General features: G+C 30.5%; 3 protein-coding genes and 1 pseudogene across 3 annotated transcripts; 2 read left to right on the plus strand and 2 right to left on the minus strand.

The window, feature by feature from the left end:
• The first annotated feature begins 14,588 nt into the window (after positions 1 to 14,588).
• Positions 14,589 to 16,600, plus strand: LOC132943396 (uncharacterized; annotated as a pseudogene).
• On the minus strand, positions 16,344 to 16,977 carry LOC132942776 (uncharacterized). Its single transcript, XM_061011415.1, has 2 exons — positions 16,813 to 16,977; positions 16,344 to 16,754 (listed from the first exon to the last, which is right to left on the minus strand). The coding sequence occupies exons 1-2, from the start codon at positions 16,975 to 16,977 to the stop codon at positions 16,344 to 16,346; spliced, it is 576 nt and encodes a 191-aa protein (XP_060867398.1).
• A 1,539-nt stretch (positions 16,978 to 18,516) lies between these two features.
• LOC132942777 (uncharacterized) lies at positions 18,517 to 19,128 on the plus strand. The gene has a single exon (XM_061011416.1). The coding sequence runs from the start codon at positions 18,517 to 18,519 to the stop codon at positions 19,126 to 19,128; it is 612 nt and encodes a 203-aa protein (XP_060867399.1).
• On the minus strand, positions 18,872 to 21,787 carry LOC132943249 (uncharacterized). The gene is made up of 4 exons (XM_061012141.1): positions 19,872 to 21,787; positions 19,725 to 19,811; positions 19,579 to 19,656; positions 18,872 to 19,519 (listed from the first exon to the last, which is right to left on the minus strand). The coding sequence occupies exons 1-4, from the start codon at positions 20,589 to 20,591 to the stop codon at positions 19,274 to 19,276; spliced, it is 1,131 nt and encodes a 376-aa protein (XP_060868124.1). The 5' UTR covers positions 20,592 to 21,787; the 3' UTR covers positions 18,872 to 19,273.
• Between the last annotated feature and the right edge of the window lie 1,379 nt (positions 21,788 to 23,166).

Raw genomic sequence — 23,166 nt, forward strand, 5'->3', positions numbered from 1 at the left:
ACGGTGATTTGTCATTAATTTTTTTTTTCAATACAACCACGGTCGACTGGAAATAATCACGACGCTATGTTTCACATGTCAATAGATAATTAGGAAAGACGGTCCGGTATATAGGTACATCTGTAACCACTAGCGGCTGTATTGAAAAATAAACTTTGTCAACGCAATGCTCTATCGATTTTATTTTAGCCATTCGAAACTTTTTGTCCCATGTTTAAATTGAATATTCCGTGAATATAACATAATCAAAATAAGGGTACCTACGTTACACATTTATACCTTAATATATCTTCTATCTAAAAAAAAAAAAAATCAATCTTCTAAAAAAAAATTCTGGGGATTTGCAATGTAGGAATTATTAATTCAATGTGGAGTAACTTTCATGCATATTCAATATTATTATGTTTCCTTGGTATTTTGAGCGAGGTATGTGAAAATATAAGTTCTTTCAATTATATATTTTTAATTATTTAGCTGTTCAAATGTTTAATACGCGGAAAACTTTTTTAAGCCCGTCATTTAAAATGATATTGTAGTCATTAGTTATAATTATTTTATACACAGAATTATGTTTTTCATTTAATTATGATTTAAATATCTATTACGAGTTCATAAATAATTAATGGTCAACAATTAATATGAAATATATGCGTTTGATGTTTTTAATGTAAATGCAAGAGGCTGTGAAGAAATTTATGAAATCTGAATATTATATTTTAACGTTTAACATTTTAAATTTAATATAATCCTTTATATTTAAAAAGGATGTGTCCTGATTTCAAAGATGACGTCAAGAACATCCTACAAAATAATTTTTATAACCTAATTTATTTTACATTATTACTCTTTTTTAATTATATTTTTATTTTATTGATTTTTTTTTCACTTATAGAAGTAAAAAAGTTTTCTATTTTCTTGTTAAAATATGATTAAAATTTATAATTTTATGACTGTAAAATAAACTATTAAAAGTGGAAATTAGTCTTAGTTAGGTATATATTTTTTTTGGATATGATATAGGAATATTTGATATAAATTATAAGATTTTTTTCATCAATATATTTAATTTGCATATTTTTTTGTAGTTAGGATTTTATAATACACGAAATCGTGCAAGTATTAGTATTATATAATATATTTATCTTACAGTAAAAGTTTCTAATAAAACTAAGATACATTACAATTTATATTTACTACTTACTAGGTAGTCACCAAATACACAAAACGCACGTGTAGTGTATAAGAACTTACTATATTATAAGTATCAATAAATATATTGTTTCGAAAAGGTATTAGTTTAACTTGTATATTTTTGACAAAATTATAAAATTGATGAAATTAATATCATGCATATTATAAATAAGTAAATCAAATTTCTGTCTAATACCTATATATTTGTATTACTTGTAAATAATTATAATATAATCTTCCACATTTTATTATTTTGAAATTAAATGATATCGAATTCATTAACAGAGAATTTATATTACGGGTAAAATCTGAAAAAATTATTCACTTTCACGGGTAATTTATTTTTTATCGTGCAGTCATAAAAGTAGTTTCGTTTAAATTACTTTTGGTTTTGTAGCATCAAATACGGTAATGGTGATGTACTGATGTGTGAGAACTATTTTGATGTGCGTAACGTAAAAGTGAATTTATATTTAGATATTAAAAATAAAACGATTTAATCCGATTTTATTAGTACTTTTATCTATTCAATACGTCTTGTTTATTATTTACTATTTAAATCATAGGTTTTCGACAAATCGTATCTAAAATTTGAACGGGATCATATTATAATAAAATATTTTTAAGACTATTTTATTACCATTATTATTTATTATAATAAACCGTCGTATTTCTTTATAAAAACAAAGTTAATTATTTTGCGATGCTGAAATTATAGTCGTTATACCTACTGTTGTAATCATTAGCTAAAAATAATTATAAAGCTAAAATAATAACATTTCTGAGAATTTATTTTATTTTATTTTAGATTTTGTGCGTAGTGATGAATGTATTGATTTTACAATGATGAGTGTGTATTTTCTTTGTGTATACACTATACACGATGCATTGTACGAAGATATTATGTTGATTTTCCATTTTGTGGGTGATTTTAAAAGTGGATCTAGTTGGTAGGTACTATTGGGATGTAAAATCTTAAAAGTCCTAATAATCTAATAATTTATACTTTTATATATATATATTATATATACTATTATATAAAGAGGAAAGATTTGTTTGTTTGTAACGAATAAACTCAAAAACTGCTGGACCGATTTCAAAAATTATTTCACCGACAGAAAGTTACATTCTTTGTGAGTGTCATAGACATAAATTTAGTCCGATAAAGTGAATAAATAATTAGTTATTATGAATAATTAAAATAAACGTGTAAGCTGTATACCTATATATGGCACGGCGGCCATTGGGTTTCAAGCTACCTGCACCCTGACCTTTTTTTCTTTTGTGTGTGTTTTATCGGCGTGTAGGTATGAATTGTTCCGAGAAGTAAAATTCGACAATCTATATATAAATATACGTAGGTATAAAACTGCTCACTCGCGAGGTGGGTTCCCTGCGCAGCGGTCGTGTGCGGAATCAAAACATTGTCGTTTGAAAATATTATGAATTCACTTTGGCCGGGTTGCATAAACAACAGTCTGTACATTTGTTACCGGCCCTGTAAGGTTTTAATGATTGTGTAAACTATGTGTAAACTATGCTAGTGTTGCATAAAGAAATATTAAATTATTGATAACCGTGGTTGCCAAATAAATTAAACCATAATTTTTGATAACACCAAATATAGAATGTGTTTTTCTTATCATTATATTATTATTTTAACCGATCTGTAAATAGTTACAGAACGTTTAGGCAACCCAAAATGTGTGAATTATGTGAAAAATGTGAAAAATGTATACTGCATAGTATTTCATCAATTATTGAGAACGGTTTGGCCGATTTTGATGACATTTTTTGTAAGTGTAATTTTGCATATAATTTTGTGGTTAAAATTTATAAAAAGTTTAATTTGTATTGCTAATGCGGTAAGGCTTCATAATTGCAATACTATCGTTCTTATATAGGTAGTTTATAGTGAAAAAAAACTGTATAAGAAAAATATTGTAACTACAAAATAGTACATTTTTTTTATAGACATTTGAACTTCAAATTTGGACGAAGTTCAATATTTAAACAAAAGATCACAACTGTAATTATTTTATTGTAATTTAAAAATATAATTAGAGGGTAGGTACTTGAAACTTTTAATATAATATAATATTATTATTATATTTTATACAGGAACACAATGTTATTTTAAAAATATTTAGATTAATTATAAGCATGGTCGATCTTAGGTTTTTTACCACCCTACGCAAATATAATTTACACTGACCCTAAAATTAATTTTTGAGGTGAGAGGGGATTTATTCGAAATTTACCACCCCTAAACTGGTGCTGCCATGGGGGCTGCCTATTTTGTTATCGCATTAAATACCACCCTTGTTTTAAACTATTCGCACCATTCCATGATAAGGTGGTATTGACCAAAAAGTCAATAACAAAAATAAATTATGAAAATATATATTATTGTACTAAATAAATATTAGTAATGTAGTAAATTCAATATTTATGGAAAAAAATTAACTAACCTAACCGTAATACTAATTTAGAACAATAAATTGGGGGACGGAGTAGCCGAGCGGACTAAGGCGTCGGTTGCGACGCGCACCGTCGCCGGTTTGAACCTCGGTCTTGGGCGGCACATATCTTCAGGCAATCATGGTGTCTGGAGAGAGGAGTCCCTCACCCGGGCATGGCAGATACCTACGGGTGCCCACTTGAAAATTCTACCAAACTAAAAACACACGTGTTTACAAAAACCTACAGCACCCTCCCCCACAGTTATAAGCTACCCAATGGCCTAAGTTGCCGCGGATTAATTAACAATAAAAAAAGAACAGTAAATTACGTTAATAGCAATATCAAAAAACTAGGTATCTATAGGTACTTTGATGTATAGGCTGTCTGACCGTCAACGCTGAAAATTGTTTTTCATATTCAATGTTTTACCATTGAATCCACGTATAACAAATACAGCACAGTGACTTACTCATTGGCGAGATACCCTCGACCACACAACTGAACAGTAGAGCGGTTACCTATAGTGTCAACGTTTTATTGTTTTTTTTTTTTTTATTTTTTCATAAGCAATAAAATCAATATCAAACGTAAGAAATATAAAATGTTCTAACATTATAACATGTTAATATGTTAAACATTAAATAAATACATATAAAAAAAAAAATTACTTGTCATCAGTTTCAGTTTAATCATAAGTACCTATAATTATATAAAATAATCCATGGTAATTATTATTATCCATTGTATTTAGAGTTTATGGGTAATAATAACGTAATAGTATATGCGTTTATATTATTATCAATAAAATAAAATTATTTTATTCCAATTTGTCTATGTAGTATGACAATGTCATGTAAATGAGGCGTAGAAAGTTATAAGACTTAAATTGAATAAATGCAATTACGTCCAACATTTATATTTAAGTTATAACATGTAAAACAATTCCGGTATGATTATTGTGTGGGTAACTGAAGCTGCTGATGAAATAATAAGTTTTACTGAAATTATCTTTCAACACCAATTTATGTTTGTTTTGAAATCAATAAAATGTAAAAGGTTTTTTTCCAGGAAAAGAAATGGTAAGAAGAACAATTTAAGTAAGATTTATAAAATTTTCTCACTAAAGAATTCTTAAGAACACTATATTCTCTTTTACGATGTTTCAAAAAATAACAAAATCAATACCATCTACAAAGTAACACAGATGTCATTTTTCTACAAACAATCAACCACCAAATGTAATTTTATATTTCATATAACTTAGTGTTCTTGTATTTTTAATAATCAATCTAGTTTGACATACAAGTTCATAACGTCATTTCCCGAGCATTTTCGTAACTAAAATGATATAACACCGTCAAAATATTATTATGTTGATTGAATATTTTGAAATAGTGATGTTTAATTTGAGACTAACATTTTATTACTTCTGTCATTTAAAACTGATTTATTTCACAAACATATTACATAATATTATGTGTCCATATTGACGTTATATGAAATCAGTTACCTCTAAACTCTTCAATTCGAAATAAACTATTTAATTATTTTATGCATCAGTTGATCACACTAAATGGATAAAAACTTATTTTCTGCTGTATACTTACACTGTTTTATATTATGAAATTAAATGGTGCATACATTTATACGTATTTACATTATAATATTATATAATATGATGATAAATATTGTACATATTAAACAGTAAAATTTAAAAATATATATTGTGTAATGTGTATATATTTACATTTTCCAAATCATAGGTAGGTACACAATACAATTGAATAGAAAATAAATATAAATAAATATTATGAGTTAGTCAATTATCTAAAATTCTAAAATATATCAAGAATAGTAGTCGAATTTGTAAGGATATAATATTCAAGCTGAATTTAATACATTTGAAAGAACTTGCAATGCAAATAATAAAATATTTTGTAAATAATATTATATAACCTAAACATGTTATTTTAAAATATGTTTATTGCGTATGTTTGATACTAAAATGATAAACTATTGTTCATCTCTGTCCTCTTCAAAGTTTATTCCTATACACTCTTTCTTTACATTTTGAGATGTTTTTACTTAATCCTAATTCGTCACATTGATAAATAACACTGCATGCGATATAATAAAATATATATACACAATGACAATTATTTCTTTATTATTTTATAAGAATTTTTTATTAAAAAGAAAATTAAAGATACGTGTAATTTAAATATTTTGAATTGCTGTTTCTTTTTCCCCATTGTGTTTGTATAATATTATGTACCAACTATCAACTTGTTATGTACGCATACTTTTAAATTGAAACCCAGTTTGTTTTTTAATTCTAAAACCTAGAACTGAATATTTATTTAAATATTTTTATGTAAAATTTTCGAGTATTAAATTAATACCTAGCTTCTTATTAAAAATATGTACCTATTTAAAGTTAAAAGTAGAGTAGTGGATCCAAAACTTCATTCAATTGATATGCAATAAGACATTTTCTATCAGATATACTTAAATAAATATACCAAAATGTTGGGTCAAAAATAATACTTTCCATTGATAGTACCTAATATTTTAAGTATTTCCAAATATTGTCATATTTTAATCATCGATGTCAGATTTGCACTATTTTTCTAGTTATATATGTAAACCAATATTTTCAATTATTATATTATACTTTCATCAGTCAATCACATATGTGATGTTAATTGGTATATGCATATTATGCTCTAAGGTGGTTATAATTTATTATAGTTCCTAATACATATGACGCGTGTTCTGTTTTGTGTTAATTTTGTGCGTCGGATTAGGTTTATTATTTTATTATTTCTTAAACAATTTTCAGGGTCATCTAGAGTCATAGTTAAAAAATATTGTCAAGTATTCCATACCAGTAAATTATAATCCAATACAAAGCAATGGGATTTTGGAGTCAGATTTGAAGGTGTCTCAAAGGAATATGGATAATAAAAACTACAGATAAATAAACTTATATTTTATTAATTTTAGCTTATTATTGAAAATAGTTTTAGTGAATATAGTTTTCGATAGTATTGGCGTAATCATTATGAATTAATTTATAACATTATAACACTGAAAATTAAATTAAATTGTATTGTTTTTAGTACTTTATTGAAATTATTTTCAGTGAATATTGTTTTCATTAATATTGACGTAAATATTATGCATTCATTTATAACATTAGAACACTGAAAAATAAATAAAATTAAAAAATGTGTAAGAATTATAATGTATAAAGTGAATACTAAACCTCAATATTAATAACATTGTAATTTGATAATAATGTCATTACTTGTTATTTTTAAATCATTAACAATTTATTATTGGAATTCACTTGTTACATGATGTCATTCACCTTTTATAACAACTGTTACCCCTTTAAATACCCACGGAGTATATACCTTACAAGGAAGTGGGTTGTAACAATTCATACATTTCGGACCAATGAATCTAAACTACACCATGTCAGTATAAAAGGTACGTCCTGGGAGTTGTGGTAAGTACAGTCATGACAATATATTTATTGTGAAACGAGTCTACGTACATAGTAGTGAATTCAACGGTCAAACGTAACTATAAATCTCGTACCTATCACTGTATCAGTGAAATATATATAGCTGTTTTTTGAATTTTTTTGTTTAAGAATTTACCGGCTTCAATAACTAAGGTTAATCAACATTTTTTTTTCATGCATTTATAGTGTAACAATATTTTAATATTTATAATAAATAATTAGTTTGAGTTTGTTAGTTATAACTCAAATTTCATTTTGAGATGAACTCCTTTGATGACGTCCTGTTGTGCGGGAGACAATAATTTATTGTGCGTATATAGGTTCGTATATGGGGCATTCCTCAAATACGTGTGTGTAATATATTTATTGTGAAATGTGATTTGTGTATGACATGTATTGTATATTGGTGGATGATCTTTGCTCATTCGAAACGAATGCGTAGCAAAAGTGTATCTGATTCTCCTTCTGGTGATAGCAATATCTTGACGTAGGTTGAGGTTCAGAGGTGTATACAATTGTTTCTTTGAATTTTTGACGGATTCAAGTTTATTGGTAGGTGATAGGTACGGAGTCCCAATAGTGTTACCATGACAAGATAGTCGTTTTATTATTATATTTTTGCACATTAATTTGTGATAATATCGTCATGACAACTTAACAACATGTAAGTAATAGTACAATAAATACATCCACAGTAGGAAATGTTTAATTGTTTATAGTATCTAAGTTATTAAAAAACTGTATGAAATAGATACCTAATATGCTCGTATAGTCGTACCAGTTAGCGCCGATCACTTAACTTACCTATCTATGATATGTGTCATTGTAGATTTTTGGATGGAGGGGGCACCGTAGGTTACTGCAGGCGACCTCACTGTAGATCTAGAATTTACGTTAAAACGTACAAATAAATTATTAAACATTGCATTATTTAATATATAGGTGCTTTGATTGCATCTGATTATTAAATTTAAAAAGGGGGGTGTTGGGATGCCCCTTGATGTACGATGTCATATAGGATATTTTAAACATTTCTGCGTCGCTCGTTCTTACCGTAGCCACTTATATTGTTACAAAGCAACAATAAAAATACAGTGATTGATGAGAGAATGTATATTGAACATTCTTTTATTAATCGATTTGTAACTATTATTAATGTTACAAGTTGATGAGCTAAAATAATCGCTTCAAGTCAATGGCCACGTTGCAGTGACTTATAAGTGATAATATCAAATTCCCAGTGCAATGCTGCGATGGTGTAGACATACACCCAGTGACTGAAAAATCTTTCAGCCATTTGTGTTTTTTCTTTTGTTTAACAAACAAAAGCCTTTTGTTTTTGCTAACCACCAGTCACACCGTTTCCAAACAATAATATATTATAGTGGTGCGTAAACGTAGTGCTACTTATTTAAACCCAACGGACCGATTTGATCAATGTGAACATGAGGTTAATTTATATTTATATAAAGTTGGTTGCAACGTCAGGTGAATAATGAATTGATGAACAGATAGGTCAATGTTTTAAAGTCGATCCGAAAGGAAACTAAAAACAGCATGTATATGTGTAAAGGAAGTAAATTACAATATTATGCGTGCCTACTCAAGAACACTAACATCTGACAAGCGACAGTCACGTTAGAATTTCCACGGTTTGGAGACTCGCGTCGCATGCTCTTTGCAGTTGATAAACTTATCAAAAATGGTTTACTAGTAAAAATGTTTTTAATGAAAAAATAAATGCAAACAGTTCTATAATAATGTAGGTGTTAAATACGATTACAGTGCACAAAATTCACGTTTAACATTGTTGATTGATAAGCCTAAAGCCATCGCCATGGCTGATGTTCAACTGTAAACATTTTCAGTACTTGACAATTTCAGTGACTTAGCTAAATTTAGAAAAAAAACAATTTACATCATTTTACCTATAGTTTGTACTTTATTGGGCTAAAATTAATTTCAAATTTTTAATTATTTTTACCCACTTATGTAATGACAGACGGTCATCTTATTCTTATAGTTTATGATATTAGTTTATATATGTTTATTGTTTATATAACCATGTATGACGTAATGAAACAAATCATAGATAAGAAAAATAATTGTAAAGATAGTCCATTCTAATTATTTACATAATATTACTCTATAATTGTTAATTTTTCAAAAATCCATTAACCGTTTCAAGTGTGTTGCCATTTTTACGGATCTAAATTGGGATGTCATCGTAAAAAAAAGGTTGAGAAGCACTGATGTATTCTATAATATTATTCAACAGATTTAACAACAATGATTTAGCTATTGATATAGTTTCTTTTAATTATTATTATTTTTTAATATGTCACTTATTATTTTTGTGTCGTTCCGTCTGTTGTAGAATACCTATGAATTATTTTATTTTTCATTTCCATGACAGATTATCGTATGATTGATAGGATAACTATGGTTATTTTTTCTGTCTATATTGGAAATATTCAGTTAATAAAATATTATATGTTAAAATAATAACAGGATTCCGCATGTTGGACATATTTGTGGTTCTATACATGCTCGTACCTTAGCTATGAAATTATCACAGCAAAGATACCTACGCTTTTTCTATAGTTCTGTATATCTGATCTTTCCATCATTGCAATATTGTTGTAATCTTAAGTAAGTGCCTATGTATTTTTAATATTTTTCAACTGCTATTGTAACAATATATCAGGAGCCTTGTATTAAATGTTCACGCATTTTTACCAAATAAATAACATTTTATTGACAACTATAGAAAAAAAACCTAATAAAATTGAAAACTGACAATGTCCGTAAACAGCTCAAAAAGAGTCAAAATATTTTCAACAGTTAATTATGGTGTATAGAAAATGAAAATGCAAATAATCAGAGAACATTTCATATATCTTCTACGGTCGTTTGCAGTAGAGTGACACCAAAAACCAAAAAACGATTTTGTTGAAAACCCGCAATATGTATTGCGTAAAAATTCCCTTAATTTTTTATTTGTTTTTCCCGGTACTTTTGAAACTACTGGGAATTTTACCCCAATGCACCAACTAAAGTTTCATTTCCCATCGAAAAAGATACTGAAGTTGAAAATCGAAGCAGTTTTACAGAGACACAAAATAAAAAAAAAACACACGTCATCATCATTGTAAAATCAATACATTCATCACTTTACTCAGAATCTAAAATCGTTTCAATGTTGAAAACTCTGAAAGTACAATATCAAGAAAACCTATGTAGGTTAGGTTAAATTAAACATTCATCGAGAAAGAAAATTTCTAGTGAAATAATTCTTACAAGGAATGTAAAGTTTTTGGTATTTGGACAATTGACACCCGACGGTTTTGTCGATATCGGACTTCCTCCGCCCGATATTTTAAAAACACGGACGATATTGACACCGAGTGATTACGATTACGATAACCGTGAAGAAGTAAGTACTTATACGTTAATGTCTAAATAAGACTTATAGGCTATAGTTACTAGTTAGTGTCTATACTCTGTTCGTTATCCAACTATAATGCATATCCGTATCGCCGTCCGTTAAAAATTAAAATTAACTGCTTCGTTTAAAATCAACATATTCACAAGTTTCATTCGATGTGAACTCAGAATATTCCGATACAATTGAAATGATTAAAACAAAATTAATGACAAATGATTATATTTATGTGTTTGTTTGAAAATATATTAGAAACGCTGATTATTTAGTTATGCATATTATTATGTAATCAAACATTAAATTTGATTATGTTTATTTTTATTACCTATCATTTATACCTATTTATATTAATTAATATTTGGGGGACGGAGCGGTCGAGCGGTCTAAGGCGTCGGTTGCAACGCAGCCGATGTCGGACCGATTCCTTGGTCATGGGTGGCATTTTTCTTCAGGCAAGTCACTGTGTCCGGAGAACAAGTGCCGCCATCCCCCACCTGGGCATGGCAGATACCTACAGGTGCCCAATCAAAAACTCTGCCAAACCCAACACACACGTGTTCCCCCCCCCCCTACCGCCATTAAAACGTACACATGGCTAATGGCCATAGATGCCAGGCTTAAGATCAAAAAAATTAATATTTACAAGACCTTAACAATTTATCAGAATAAACATTTGAATTATTATATTATAAGCTTAATGCCGATTATTCAGTAATAATAATAATGTATTATATTATATACATTTATATTCGGTGTCAATTTTCCTATCAGCTGGTGTCAATTGTCCTATTATTAGGTGTCAAATTTCTCGGGTGTCAAAATATGTCCTAGATTCAGAGTTTTTATATTTTTCCAATTAATTACAAACGTTCATATTAATTTATATGTATGTTTATATCTTATGTCACGATGTAGTGTGTTCTCCAAGTAAATCGAACCCTAAAAATATCGTTTACATACAAAAGTCATGATTAAGAAATAGTGAAATATTTTCTACGCTTATCTTAAACTTAATCGTTTTCCAGAACAACTAAATATTTATATATTATGGCACACGACGTATATAAGTACGTTTAATGTTGGATTGAAGAAAAAATGTGAGCATACACCATAATACTGAATTGCCATTGTTATGGTATAATGTATAGGGCACTGAATAAAATGAAAACAAAAAGATAGTCGTAAAATTATTACTTAAAATATATTCCCCATAACAGTTTAGCCCAAGGAACTAAAATATGGATTTTGACATTTATGTTTGATTTTTACAACAGAAACAATGTGACATTATAAACCAAGATTATCTATGCAATATAATATATTATATTTTATCAATATAAACTATTGATAGTGTTTTACATTTTGTCCAGATTACACTGTATTATACTCTTATCGATTATAATTAAATACTTCATTTTTCACTGATGATTAATTTTATTGGTTAACGAAAATAACACTGCATATTAAGGTTTTTACTATACTAAAGGGTAATCGCTGCATTTATAACGAACAAAATGGTATCTATAATTCTTTTAAAAATAGATTACCTATTTGATATATAATTGTAAACAGTTTTGTCTTTGTTGCCAGAGTACCTATATTATTTTTACATACTCGAATCTTAATTTCAATTGAACTAACGAGTCTAGTAGTTTAATATTATTTCGACTAAGAAAATGAAATAAAATGTCAAATTAAAATATATCCGATCAACAGTTTTCATTGGTAAAAAATGGATTTTAAAATTCCTGTGTGAAAAACTGTTTTTAAAATTTAAAACATAGGTACAAAATGAAAATAACAATAGAGAATAATGAATTTTATAGGCAGCTACAACTGATAAAGCGATAAACACAAAAAGGGATAAAATGTGAGGTAGCATATTAATATGTTTTATGTTAATGAAACGAGGTGTAATTGTTCTGGAAATAACTTAAATCAACTATTGACGTACCTACGTAGTTGTAATATACTAATATGTAACGTTAACAAACAGACGATTTTACATTACAAACGTATATTTTAACAACGAGGTAATGCATGTTTTTGATTATTCGGGCTTCAGTGAATCATTAGTGATCCGTAAGATTTAAATACAAATACTTAAATACTTAGTGATTTGTTCAGTTGATGATGTACCTACTGGCTACTACACGTCCTACTTAGGTTTGAAATTATACAAATTGTACAAGTCAATTGGTTTGCATCAAATAACTGCAACCCAGTAACTGACTACAGTAAGATATAATTAATGTTTTAATATGAAATTGTATTGTATTTTGTATTGTTTAAAATTGTATATATTATATTGTATTTTAAATATTTAGTTTATATATATATATAACATTATGTACAATGTTTACCGTTATAAATTAAATCAGAATAGAATGCTTAATGATTTCCATTTGTGTACTTAATTAAAACTAAAATACTTACGCATAGAGTTGTTATCTTTAAACTTGACGTTATTTTTGTTCGCTATATAGGTTTATCGGATTAAATAACACAGTTTCTGATGTTAAATACGTTTAAAATAACAACAATATTGTAAAAAAAAAAGAAAAAATGTTCACGAAACTTTTTACACTAATAAATATAAATATTGTATTCAGCTGTTGTTTTTCAGAATTTTTGTATTACACTTGGTATTTGGATTTATGAGCGAAGCGCGAAAGCTATTAGTATATAAAACATGTAATATTATTTTATATAAAAACTTTTTTTTAAAACCTAATGTGTTGCGAAAACAATGCAAGTAGTATAAAATAGACAATTCAAACACACAATGGACCTGATCCCTGATTCCTGATCCCTGATTCCTGATCCCTGATTCCTGATCCCTGATCCTTGCCGCCTGATTCCTGATCCCTGATTCCTGATCCTTGCCGCCCCCGCTGAGCCCGCCGCCCGGCCGCTCACGTGTGCGACATGAATTCCCCCCCCCCCCCACCTTCATCTCACAAACTCATCCCACCGCCCGCACCCTTATCCTCATCCCGCTGCTTGCGTACGTGCGTTACTTATATTATTGTTATCACACGTTATCATATTTTATCACATGTTAACGTACGTATATTATCACTGATATCATATAATTTTCCGTTGTCGTGAAAAAAACTGCAAAATAACCGCCCGGGTTTCGAACCCGGACCCACCAGCTCCAACGCGAATTAATTACCACTAGGCCACCCCGACCACTTGAGTACTAGTAGTTATTTTCACCCATTTAACTTTATAAATAAATATAAAAATATTTAAACCGCAGTATACTGGTCATATTATAATATCATTAGGATACTTATAACTTGCAGCTGCGTACACAAATAATATCGATGAATACACCATATAGGAGACATTAAGTAGGCATTAGTGAATAACCGTTATTAAGTCTAATAATTGTCGCAGGTATTGACACGTCAATCAAATAAATACAACAATATATTGCCATTAGATAAAATGCCATTAGGATTATTCGATATTCGCACGACTCGTGTCGCCAGGATGTGATATACTTATTGATATTAAAATAAACATTTATTACACTAAAGGTTTTATTTAATGAATGTTAAGATATTAATATATATTATTCACCGGCTCCGTTCTTAATAGCCGCCTCTCACCATCATCCCCTCCAGCTCTTCTAGGATTCACGGGTCAAACCTTATTCAATTAAATATACTGCAAAACCATTTATATTGATTGACAATAAGAGACATTAAGTAGGTATATTTTGGCGCTGTCTCGATATTAGGAATAGATCAATTAAGAGACAATAGGTATCCTGGTTCAATTAAATGCCCATTTTAACGATAGTAAAATTGCCTTTAGAATATTCTTTAGTCACCAGGATGTCGCATACATACTTTTAATAGCCACAATGGCATTTATATTGATTGACAATAAGAGACATTAAGTAGTTATTAGTGAAAAAAACACATTAAAACCGATATTAGTACCTTCTGCCGGACGTATACAATTAAATATCAATTTTTCAGTATTATCTGCCCCACTAAAATCGCTCTTACCTATTAGTGATCCTTGACTGAAAGAGCCGATAGTCTTTTAGTCCGTCTACTACGTTACACCGTTGTGCACGTATACGCTCCGTCTTTAAAATTTTTAGTGAGTTACAAAGTGTTTAATATCTTTTAAATCAGTACGTTTTAAACCGGTGTACACGTATACGCTCCGACTTAAAAATTTTTTTTTTAAGTATTTATTTTCTTTAAAAATTATTTGCTTTTAACCATGGCTGGTTCAATTGGAAACATGGCTGCATTATACAAGAAAAAATTTATATACGTTCCGCCTACGCCACCGTCCGAACTCATTGAATCTGCAAATTTCACGATCAATTTTACTGAACGTAAGTTTTTACATGTCGGTCTGAATCCTACAGAGAAATTCGATGTGTCCATACTAATAATTACACCTTCGCGTTTCGTTAAAATATCTGTGGACCTCTTAAGACGTATTTTTTTCCCTGATGGGGAATATATTGTCGTTTATTTTGGATCAACCGCAAAAATACAAGCGGAATTTATTTCTGGAAACAGAAATTATTTCGATGTCTAGTATGGTGTATCAAGGGGAAAATATGCTTGTCATCGAATCAAAAACACAAGCCGGATGTCGAGTATTGCTAAGTCGCACAGATTTAATGCAATTGCAATATTTAGAATGGTCGATTAACGAAACAGTCGTTCGAAAGTCAACCATTATACGACCACTTGTCTTAAAACAGTTTGAGACTATGGGTAATTATTTGGACCAGGAATTTACCAAAGTTGATTCACCACCAAAGACACCCGAAGAAATGATCGTTTTTATCAACAATTTAAGTGATGATAAAATTATTGGATCCACTCCTAAAGAAGACATTAATTTCATCAGTCAACTGAAAATGTATGCTTCATCTCAATTAGCTGAACAATGGGCGCAACGATGGAATGGAGAAATGTCACCAGAGGTAAATCTATAAATTATATCACTTTTAAAAAATATTTAATGTATAATTATTATTTTATAGTTATTCACCGAATCTGAAATGAGGCTCATTTCACCCCCGAGATATTCGAGTATGTCTCCAATGCACGAAGACCTTTCACAAGCAAGGGTAATTTATAATTTATAAATTAAAAAAAAAAAAAAATGATACAATTAATAATTATAATAATTATTTAGGTAGCTGACGAGGAACGTGGTATCGATGAATTTTTAACACAGGCGACATGGGCACCAGCTCGGAAAACAAAACTATTGGTAAATTTCACATTTAATTTTTAAGATGAATATATATTAACAAATAATTATTTGTTTAGCCTATTGATGATCCTGGCAGTCTACCCGCATCGTTTGATTCAGACAATTTTGCACAGCCCCCTCCGTGGTATACAGCGCCTCAATATATTGAATCTTCACCACCAAGTCCTGCAGTTGATGAGAATGACGGTCCAACGTCTTTCAACCTCTCACCATCATCCCCTCCAGCTCTTCTAGGATTCACGGGTCAAAAGTTGGCAAAAAAAAAACCATCTATGCGGAGCGTAAAACGCAAACTATTTTAATATTTGTACTAAATTGATGTGAAAATAAAAATCAAGCGTGATACTTAAAACAAGTTTTTTCATTTATTAGAATATAAGGCACAAAATAGTTATAAGGTATAAAATATTTACAAGGTATAAAATAGTTATAAAATATTTACAAGGTTTACAATTTTCTAACATCGCCACTAAACGGGTTGTAAGTTATAATCTGGTCATGTAGTATTAAACAATATGCTGCAGTTTTTTCTGGTATAACTGTATCCGTTTCAAATTCAATACGTAGATCTATGGTCGACGACTTCACATTATCGTTTTGACGTGATAAATCAACTACGACGATTGGAACGTAGTTTTGAAAAATGTGTTTTGATAATAATGGCTCGCAATAATCTCGCTCATAATACGATTTTTGAAAGTCTGTATAGGCCTTATACAAAATACTAGTTGTATTATTTTTAAAATCTGCACGAAAGTCTTCGTACGGATACACTTCAGAATTTAAGTGGACCTTAAGGTTTTTTAGTTGACAGTGATCGAATCGCCCAGCATCGTTTTCAATATTTTTTTTTTCGATCTGTTTGTAACCCAAACAGTACAAATCTCGGTTTTTCTAGCAGGCTACTAGACTTTACCGTCCACGAATGAGAAGTATTTCTAGGAAGTATCGGATATTCGCACAGGTCCCAAGTTCTGAACGCACACGATAGTGTTCTATGTGAATCCATTACTTTTATCAGTCTTAATTTTTCTTTATCACTGACTTTCGAAATTAACATATCGAATAATCCTAATGGCATTTTATCTAATGGCAATATATTGTTGTATTTATTTGATTGACGTGTCAATACCTGCGACAATTATTAGACTTAATAACGGTTATTCACTAATGCCTACTTAATGTCTCCTATATGGTGTATTCATCGATATTATTTGTGTACGCAGCTGCAAGTTATAAGTATCCTAATGATATTATAATATGACCAGTATACTGCGGTTTAAATATTTTTATATTTATTTATAAAGTTAAATGGGTGAAAATAACTTCTAGCACTCAAGTGGTCGGGGTGGCCTATTGGTAATTAAATCGCGTTGGAGCTGGTGGGTCCGGGTTCGAATCCCGGGCGGTTATTTTGCAGTTTTTTTCACGACAACGGAAAATTATATGATATCAGTGATAATATACGTTAACATGTGATAAAATATGATAACGTGTGATAACAATAATATAAGTAACGCACGTACGCAAGCAGCGGGATGAGGATAAGGGTGCGGGCGGTGGGATGAGTTTGAGGGATGAAGTTGGGGGGGAGGGGGAATTCATGTCGCACACGTGAACGGCCGGGCGGCGGGCTCAGCGGGCGGCAAGGATCAGGAATCAGGGATCAGGAATCAGGCGGCAAGGATCAGGGATCAGGAATCAGGGATCAGGAATCAGGGATCAGGAATCAGGGATCAGGTCCATTGTGTGTTTGAATTGTCTATTTTATACTACTAATGCATGTGGACATTTTTTCTCTAATATGAAGCAGTTCAAACAAATACACACGTGCAATTTTTACGACACATTTGAGTTTATATCTCCAAAAGCACCACTCATGCCTATACCACATTTCCCCGCCTAGGTATACGTATATTCATCTAAGTTAAATTATGAAATCATCGGGTCGGCCTAATTCCAGTCCCACATTAAGTGTAAGTAAAAAAATATTTTCATCATTCGGTTTTTTTTTAAAATTAAATTAAATTGTGGTATGTTCTATTATTGTGTCCAACCAGAAACCACGGTGGCCTTTATAGCCTCATATTAAAACAAGTTTTGATCCACTTACGATTTAGACGGTTCATATTGTGGTGAAACCATTTCATTCAATAACTAGCTGTCTAGCTGTGTTAAGTGCAACTTATAACTTTTAAAACTATTCATTATTATAATAGTCATTACTCATCACATGCAATGTACATTATTTACAATGGGTTAGGTACGGATATTTTTAATTTCTGACCGATTTTGCGTAACGCTATGCTTATCACCATATAAACGAATAACATTTAAACATTCCCTAATTCCCACTAGGTATATACACATATTACAATTAATTTTGACTTATTAGTGGTGAAATATCGAGTAGCATGCTAAGTTTGTCATTTGAATTTTTTAGTAAAGTTTAGTTAAGATATAGCGATTGGTGATATTTCTTTGACAATTTTTTAACGAGTACAAGAAGTTTTTCCATTTCATTGAAAACATTTTTTATATATTTTTAAATTAAGTTCTAGATTTTTAATCTCTATTTATACATAATATAAAATACTAAGTATAGAAACTAACTTGGAAGATGCCTATTATCAAAGTCAGTGATAAAGAAAAATTAAGACTGATAAAAGTAATGGATTCACATAGAACACTATCGTGTGCGTTCAGAACTTGGGACCTGTGCGAATATCCGATACTTCCTAGAAATACTTCTCATTCGTGGACGGTAAAGTCTAGTAGCCTGCTAGAAAAACCGAGATTTGTACTGTTTGGGTTACAAACAGATCGAAAAAAAAATATTGAAAACGATGCTGGGCGATTCGATCACTGTCAACTAAAAAACCTTAAGGTCCACTTAAATTCTGAAGTGTATCCGTACGAAGACTTTCGTGCAGATTTTAAAAATAATACAACTAGTATTTTGTATAAGGCCTATACAGACTTTCAAAAATCGTATTATGAGCGAGATTATTGCGAGCCATTATTATCAAAACACATTTTTCAAAACTACGTTCCAATCGTCGTAGTTGATTTATCACGTCAAAACGATAATGTGAAGTCGTCGACCATAGATCTACGTATTGAATTTGAAACGGATACAGTTATACCAGAAAAAACTGCAGCATATTGTTTAATACTACATGACCAGATTATAACTTACAACCCGTTTAGTGGCGATGTTAGAAAATTGTAAACCTTGTAAATATTTTATAACTATTTTATACCTTGTAAATATTTTATACCTTATAACTATTTTGTGCCTTATATTCTAATAAATGAAAAAACTTGTTTTAAGTATCACGCTTGATTTTTATTTTCACATCAATTTAGTACAAATATTAAAATAGTTTGCGTTTTACGCTCCGCATAGATGGTTTTTTTTTTGCCAACTTTTGACCCGTGAATCCTAGAAGAGCTGGAGGGGATGATGGTGAGAGGTTGAAAGACGTTGGACCGTCATTCTCATCAACTGCAGGACTTGGTGGTGAAGATTCAATATATTGAGGCGCTGTATACCACGGAGGGGGCTGTGCAAAATTGTCTGAATCAAACGATGCGGGTAGACTGCCAGGATCATCAATAGGCTAAACAAATAATTATTTGTTAATATATATTCATCTTAAAAATTAAATGTGAAATTTACCAATAGTTTTGTTTTCCGAGCTGGTGCCCATGTCGCCTGTGTTAAAAATTCATCGATACCACGTTCCTCGTCAGCTACCTAAATAATTATTATAATTATTAATTGTATCATTTTTTTTTTTTTTTAATTTATAAATTATAAATTACCCTTGCTTGTGAAAGGTCTTCGTGCATTGGAGACATACTCGAATATCTCGGGGGTGAAATGAGCCTCATTTCAGATTCGGTGAATAACTATAAAATAATAATTATACATTAAATATTTTTTAAAAGTGATATAATTTATAGATTTACCTCTGGTGACATTTCTCCATTCCATCGTTGCGCCCATTGTTCAGCTAATTGAGATGAAGCATACATTTTCAGTTGACTGATGAAATTAATGTCTTCTTTAGGAGTGGATCCAATAATTTTATCATCACTTAAATTGTTGATAAAAACGATCATTTCTTCGGGTGTCTTTGGTGGTGAATCAACTTTGGTAAATTCCTGGTCCAAATAATTACCCATAGTCTCAAACTGTTTTAAGACAAGTGGTCGTATAATGGTTGACTTTCGAACGACTGTTTCGTTAATCGACCATTCTAAATATTGCAATTGCATTAAATCTGTGCGACTTAGCAATACTCGACATCCGGCTTGTGTTTTTGATTCGATGACAAGCATATTTTCCCCTTGATACACCATACTAGACATCGAAATAATTTCTGTTTCCAGAAATAAATTCCGCTTGTATTTTTGCGGTTGATCCAAAATAAACGACAATATATTCCCCATCAGGGAAAAAATACGTCTTAAGAGGTCCACAGATATTTTAACGAAACGCGAAGGTGTAATTATTAGTATGGACACATCGAATTTCTCTGTAGGATTCAGACCGACATGTAAAAACTTACGTTCAGTAAAATTGATCGTGAAATTTGCAGATTCAATGAGTTCGGACGGTGGCGTAGGCGGAACGTATATAAATTTTTTCTTGTATAATGCAGCCATGTTTCCAATTGAACCAGCCATGGTTAAAAGCAAATAATTTTTAAAGAAAATAAATACTTAAAAAAAAAATTTTTAAGTCGGAGCGTATACGTGTACACCGGTTTAAAACGTACTGATTTAAAAGATATTAAACACTTTGTAACTCACTAAAAATTTTAAAGACGGAGCGTATACGTGCACAACGGTGTAACGTAGTAGACGGACTAAAAGACTATCGGCTCTTTCAGTCAAGGATCACTAATAGGTAAGAGCGATTTTAGTGGGGCAGATAATACTGAAAAATTGATATTTAATTGTATACGTCCGGCAGAAGGTACTAATATCGGTTTTAATGTGTTTTTTCACTAATAACTACTTAATGTCTCTTATTGTCAATCAATATAAATGCCATTGTGGCTATTAAAAGTATGTATGCGACATCCTGGTGACTAAAGAATATTCTAAAGGCAATTTTACTATCGTTAAAATGGGCATTTAATTGAACCAGGATACCTATTGTCTCTTAATTGATCTATTCCTAATATCGAGACAGCGCCAAAATATACCTACTTAATGTCTCTTATTGTCAATCAATATAAATGGTTTTGCAGTATATTTAATTGAATAAGGTTTGACCCGTGAATCCTAGAAGAGCTGGAGGGGATGATGGTGAGAGGCGGCTATTAAGAACGGAGCCGGTGAATAATATATATTAATATCTTAACATTCATTAAATAAAACCTTTAGTGTAATAAATGTTTATTTTAATATCAATAAGTATATCACATCCTGGCGACACGAGTCGTGCGAATATCGAATAATCCTAATGGCATTTTATCTAATGGCAATATATTGTTGTATTTATTTGATTGACGTGTCAATACCTGCGACAATTATTAGACTTAATAACGGTTATTCACTAATGCCTACTTAATGTCTCCTATATGGTGTATTCATCGATATTATTTGTGTACGCAGCTGCAAGTTATAAGTATCCTAATGATATTATAATATGACCAGTATACTGCGGTTTAAATATTTTTATATTTATTTATAAAGTTAAATGGGTGAAAATAACTACTAGTACTCAAGTGGTCGGGGTGGCCTAGTGGTAATTAATTCGCGTTGGAGCTGGTGGGTCCGGGTTCGAAACCCGGGCGGTTATTTTGCAGTTTTTTTCACGACAACGGAAAATTATATGATATCAGTGATAATATACGTACGTTAACATGTGATAAAATATGATAACGTGTGATAACAATAATATAAGTAACGCACGTACGCAAGCAGCGGGATGAGGATAAGGGTGCGGGCGGTGGGATGAGTTTGTGAGATGAAGGTGGGGGGGGGGGGGGAATTCATGTCGCACACGTGAGCGGCCGGGCGGCGGGCTCAGCGGGGGCGGCAAGGATCAGGAATCAGGGATCAGGAATCAGGCGGCAAGGATCAGGGATCAGGAATCAGGGATCAGGAATCAGGGATCAGGAATCAGGGATCAGGTCCATTGTGTGTTTGAATTGTCTATTTTATACTACTAATGCATGTGGACATTTTTTCTCTAATATGAAGCAGTTCAAACAAATACACACGTGCAATTTTTACGACACATTTGAGTTTATATCTCCAAAAGCACCACTCATGCCTATACCACATTTCCCCGCCTAGGTATACGTATATTCATCTAAGTTAAATTATGAAATCATCGGGTCGGCCTAATTCCAGTCCCACATTAAGTGTAAGTAAAAAAATATTTTCATCATTCGGTTTTTTTTTAAAATTAAATTAAATTGTGGTATGTTCTATTATTGTGTCCAACCAGAAACCACGGTGGCCTTTATAGCCTCATATTAAAACAAGTTTTGATCCACTTACGATTTAGACGGTTCATATTGTGGTGAAACCATTTCATTCAATAACTAGCTGTCTAGCTGTGTTAAGTGCAACTTATAACTTTTAAAACTATTCATTATTATAATAGTCATTACTCATCACATGCAATGTACATTATTTACAATGGGTTAGGTACGGATATTTTTAATTTCTGACCGATTTTGCGTAACGCTATGCTTATCACCATATAAACGAATAACATTTAAACATTCCCTAATTCCCACTAGGTATATACACATATTACAATTAATTTTGACTTATTAGTGGTGAAATATCGAGTAGCATGCTAAGTTTGTCATTTGAATTTTTTAGTAAAGTTTAGTTAAGATATAGCGATTGGTGATATTTCTTTGACAATTTTTTAACGAGTACAAGAAGTTTTTCCATTTCATTGAAAACATTTTTTATATATTTTTAAATTAAGTTCTAGATTTTTAATCTCTATTTATACATAATATAAAATACTAAGTATAGGTACCGGTAAACGCTTTATTTATTTTTTCTAAGTACTATAATTAACATAAAATTAATTTTAAAAATTAAATCTATTTTTAAAACTAATTAATATTAAAAAATAATATAAAATAAAAAGTTATTAGAAAAAATATAGTTGATAATATTTGTTTATCATTATTAACCGTTAAGTGGGTAAGATGAATTCCATAACACCGTTAGTCGTGCTAATCTGACAACTATAAATTATAGTAGTTCATTGTTTTTGATAATT

This window comes from Metopolophium dirhodum, chromosome 4 (genome assembly GCF_019925205.1).
Source record: "Metopolophium dirhodum isolate CAU chromosome 4, ASM1992520v1, whole genome shotgun sequence".
Taxonomy (NCBI): Eukaryota; Metazoa; Arthropoda; class Insecta; order Hemiptera; family Aphididae; genus Metopolophium; species Metopolophium dirhodum.

What these genes read in the sequence shown, in the direction of transcription:
- LOC132942776 (XM_061011415.1), bottom strand. Translation starts at nt 16,977, where the DNA reads ATGCCATTAGGATTATTCGATATGTTAATTTCGAAAGTCAGTGATAAA. An exon ending in ATACTTCTCATTCGTGGACG is followed by an intron (nt 16,755 to 16,812) that starts GTAAAGTCTAGT and finishes GGTTACAAACAG; the next exon opens with ATCGAAAAAAAAAATATTGA.
- LOC132942777 (XM_061011416.1), top strand. Translation starts at nt 18,517, where the DNA reads ATGCCTATTATCAAAGTCAGTGATAAAGAAAAATTAAGACTGATAAAA.
- LOC132943249 (XM_061012141.1), bottom strand. Translation starts at nt 20,591, where the DNA reads ATGGCTGGTTCAATTGGAAACATGGCTGCATTATACAAGAAAAAATTT. An exon ending in ATGGAGAAATGTCACCAGAG is followed by an intron (nt 19,812 to 19,871) that starts GTAAATCTATAA and finishes ATTATTTTATAG; the next exon opens with TTATTCACCGAATCTGAAAT. An exon ending in AAGACCTTTCACAAGCAAGG is followed by an intron (nt 19,657 to 19,724) that starts GTAATTTATAAT and finishes ATAATTATTTAG; the next exon opens with GTAGCTGACGAGGAACGTGG.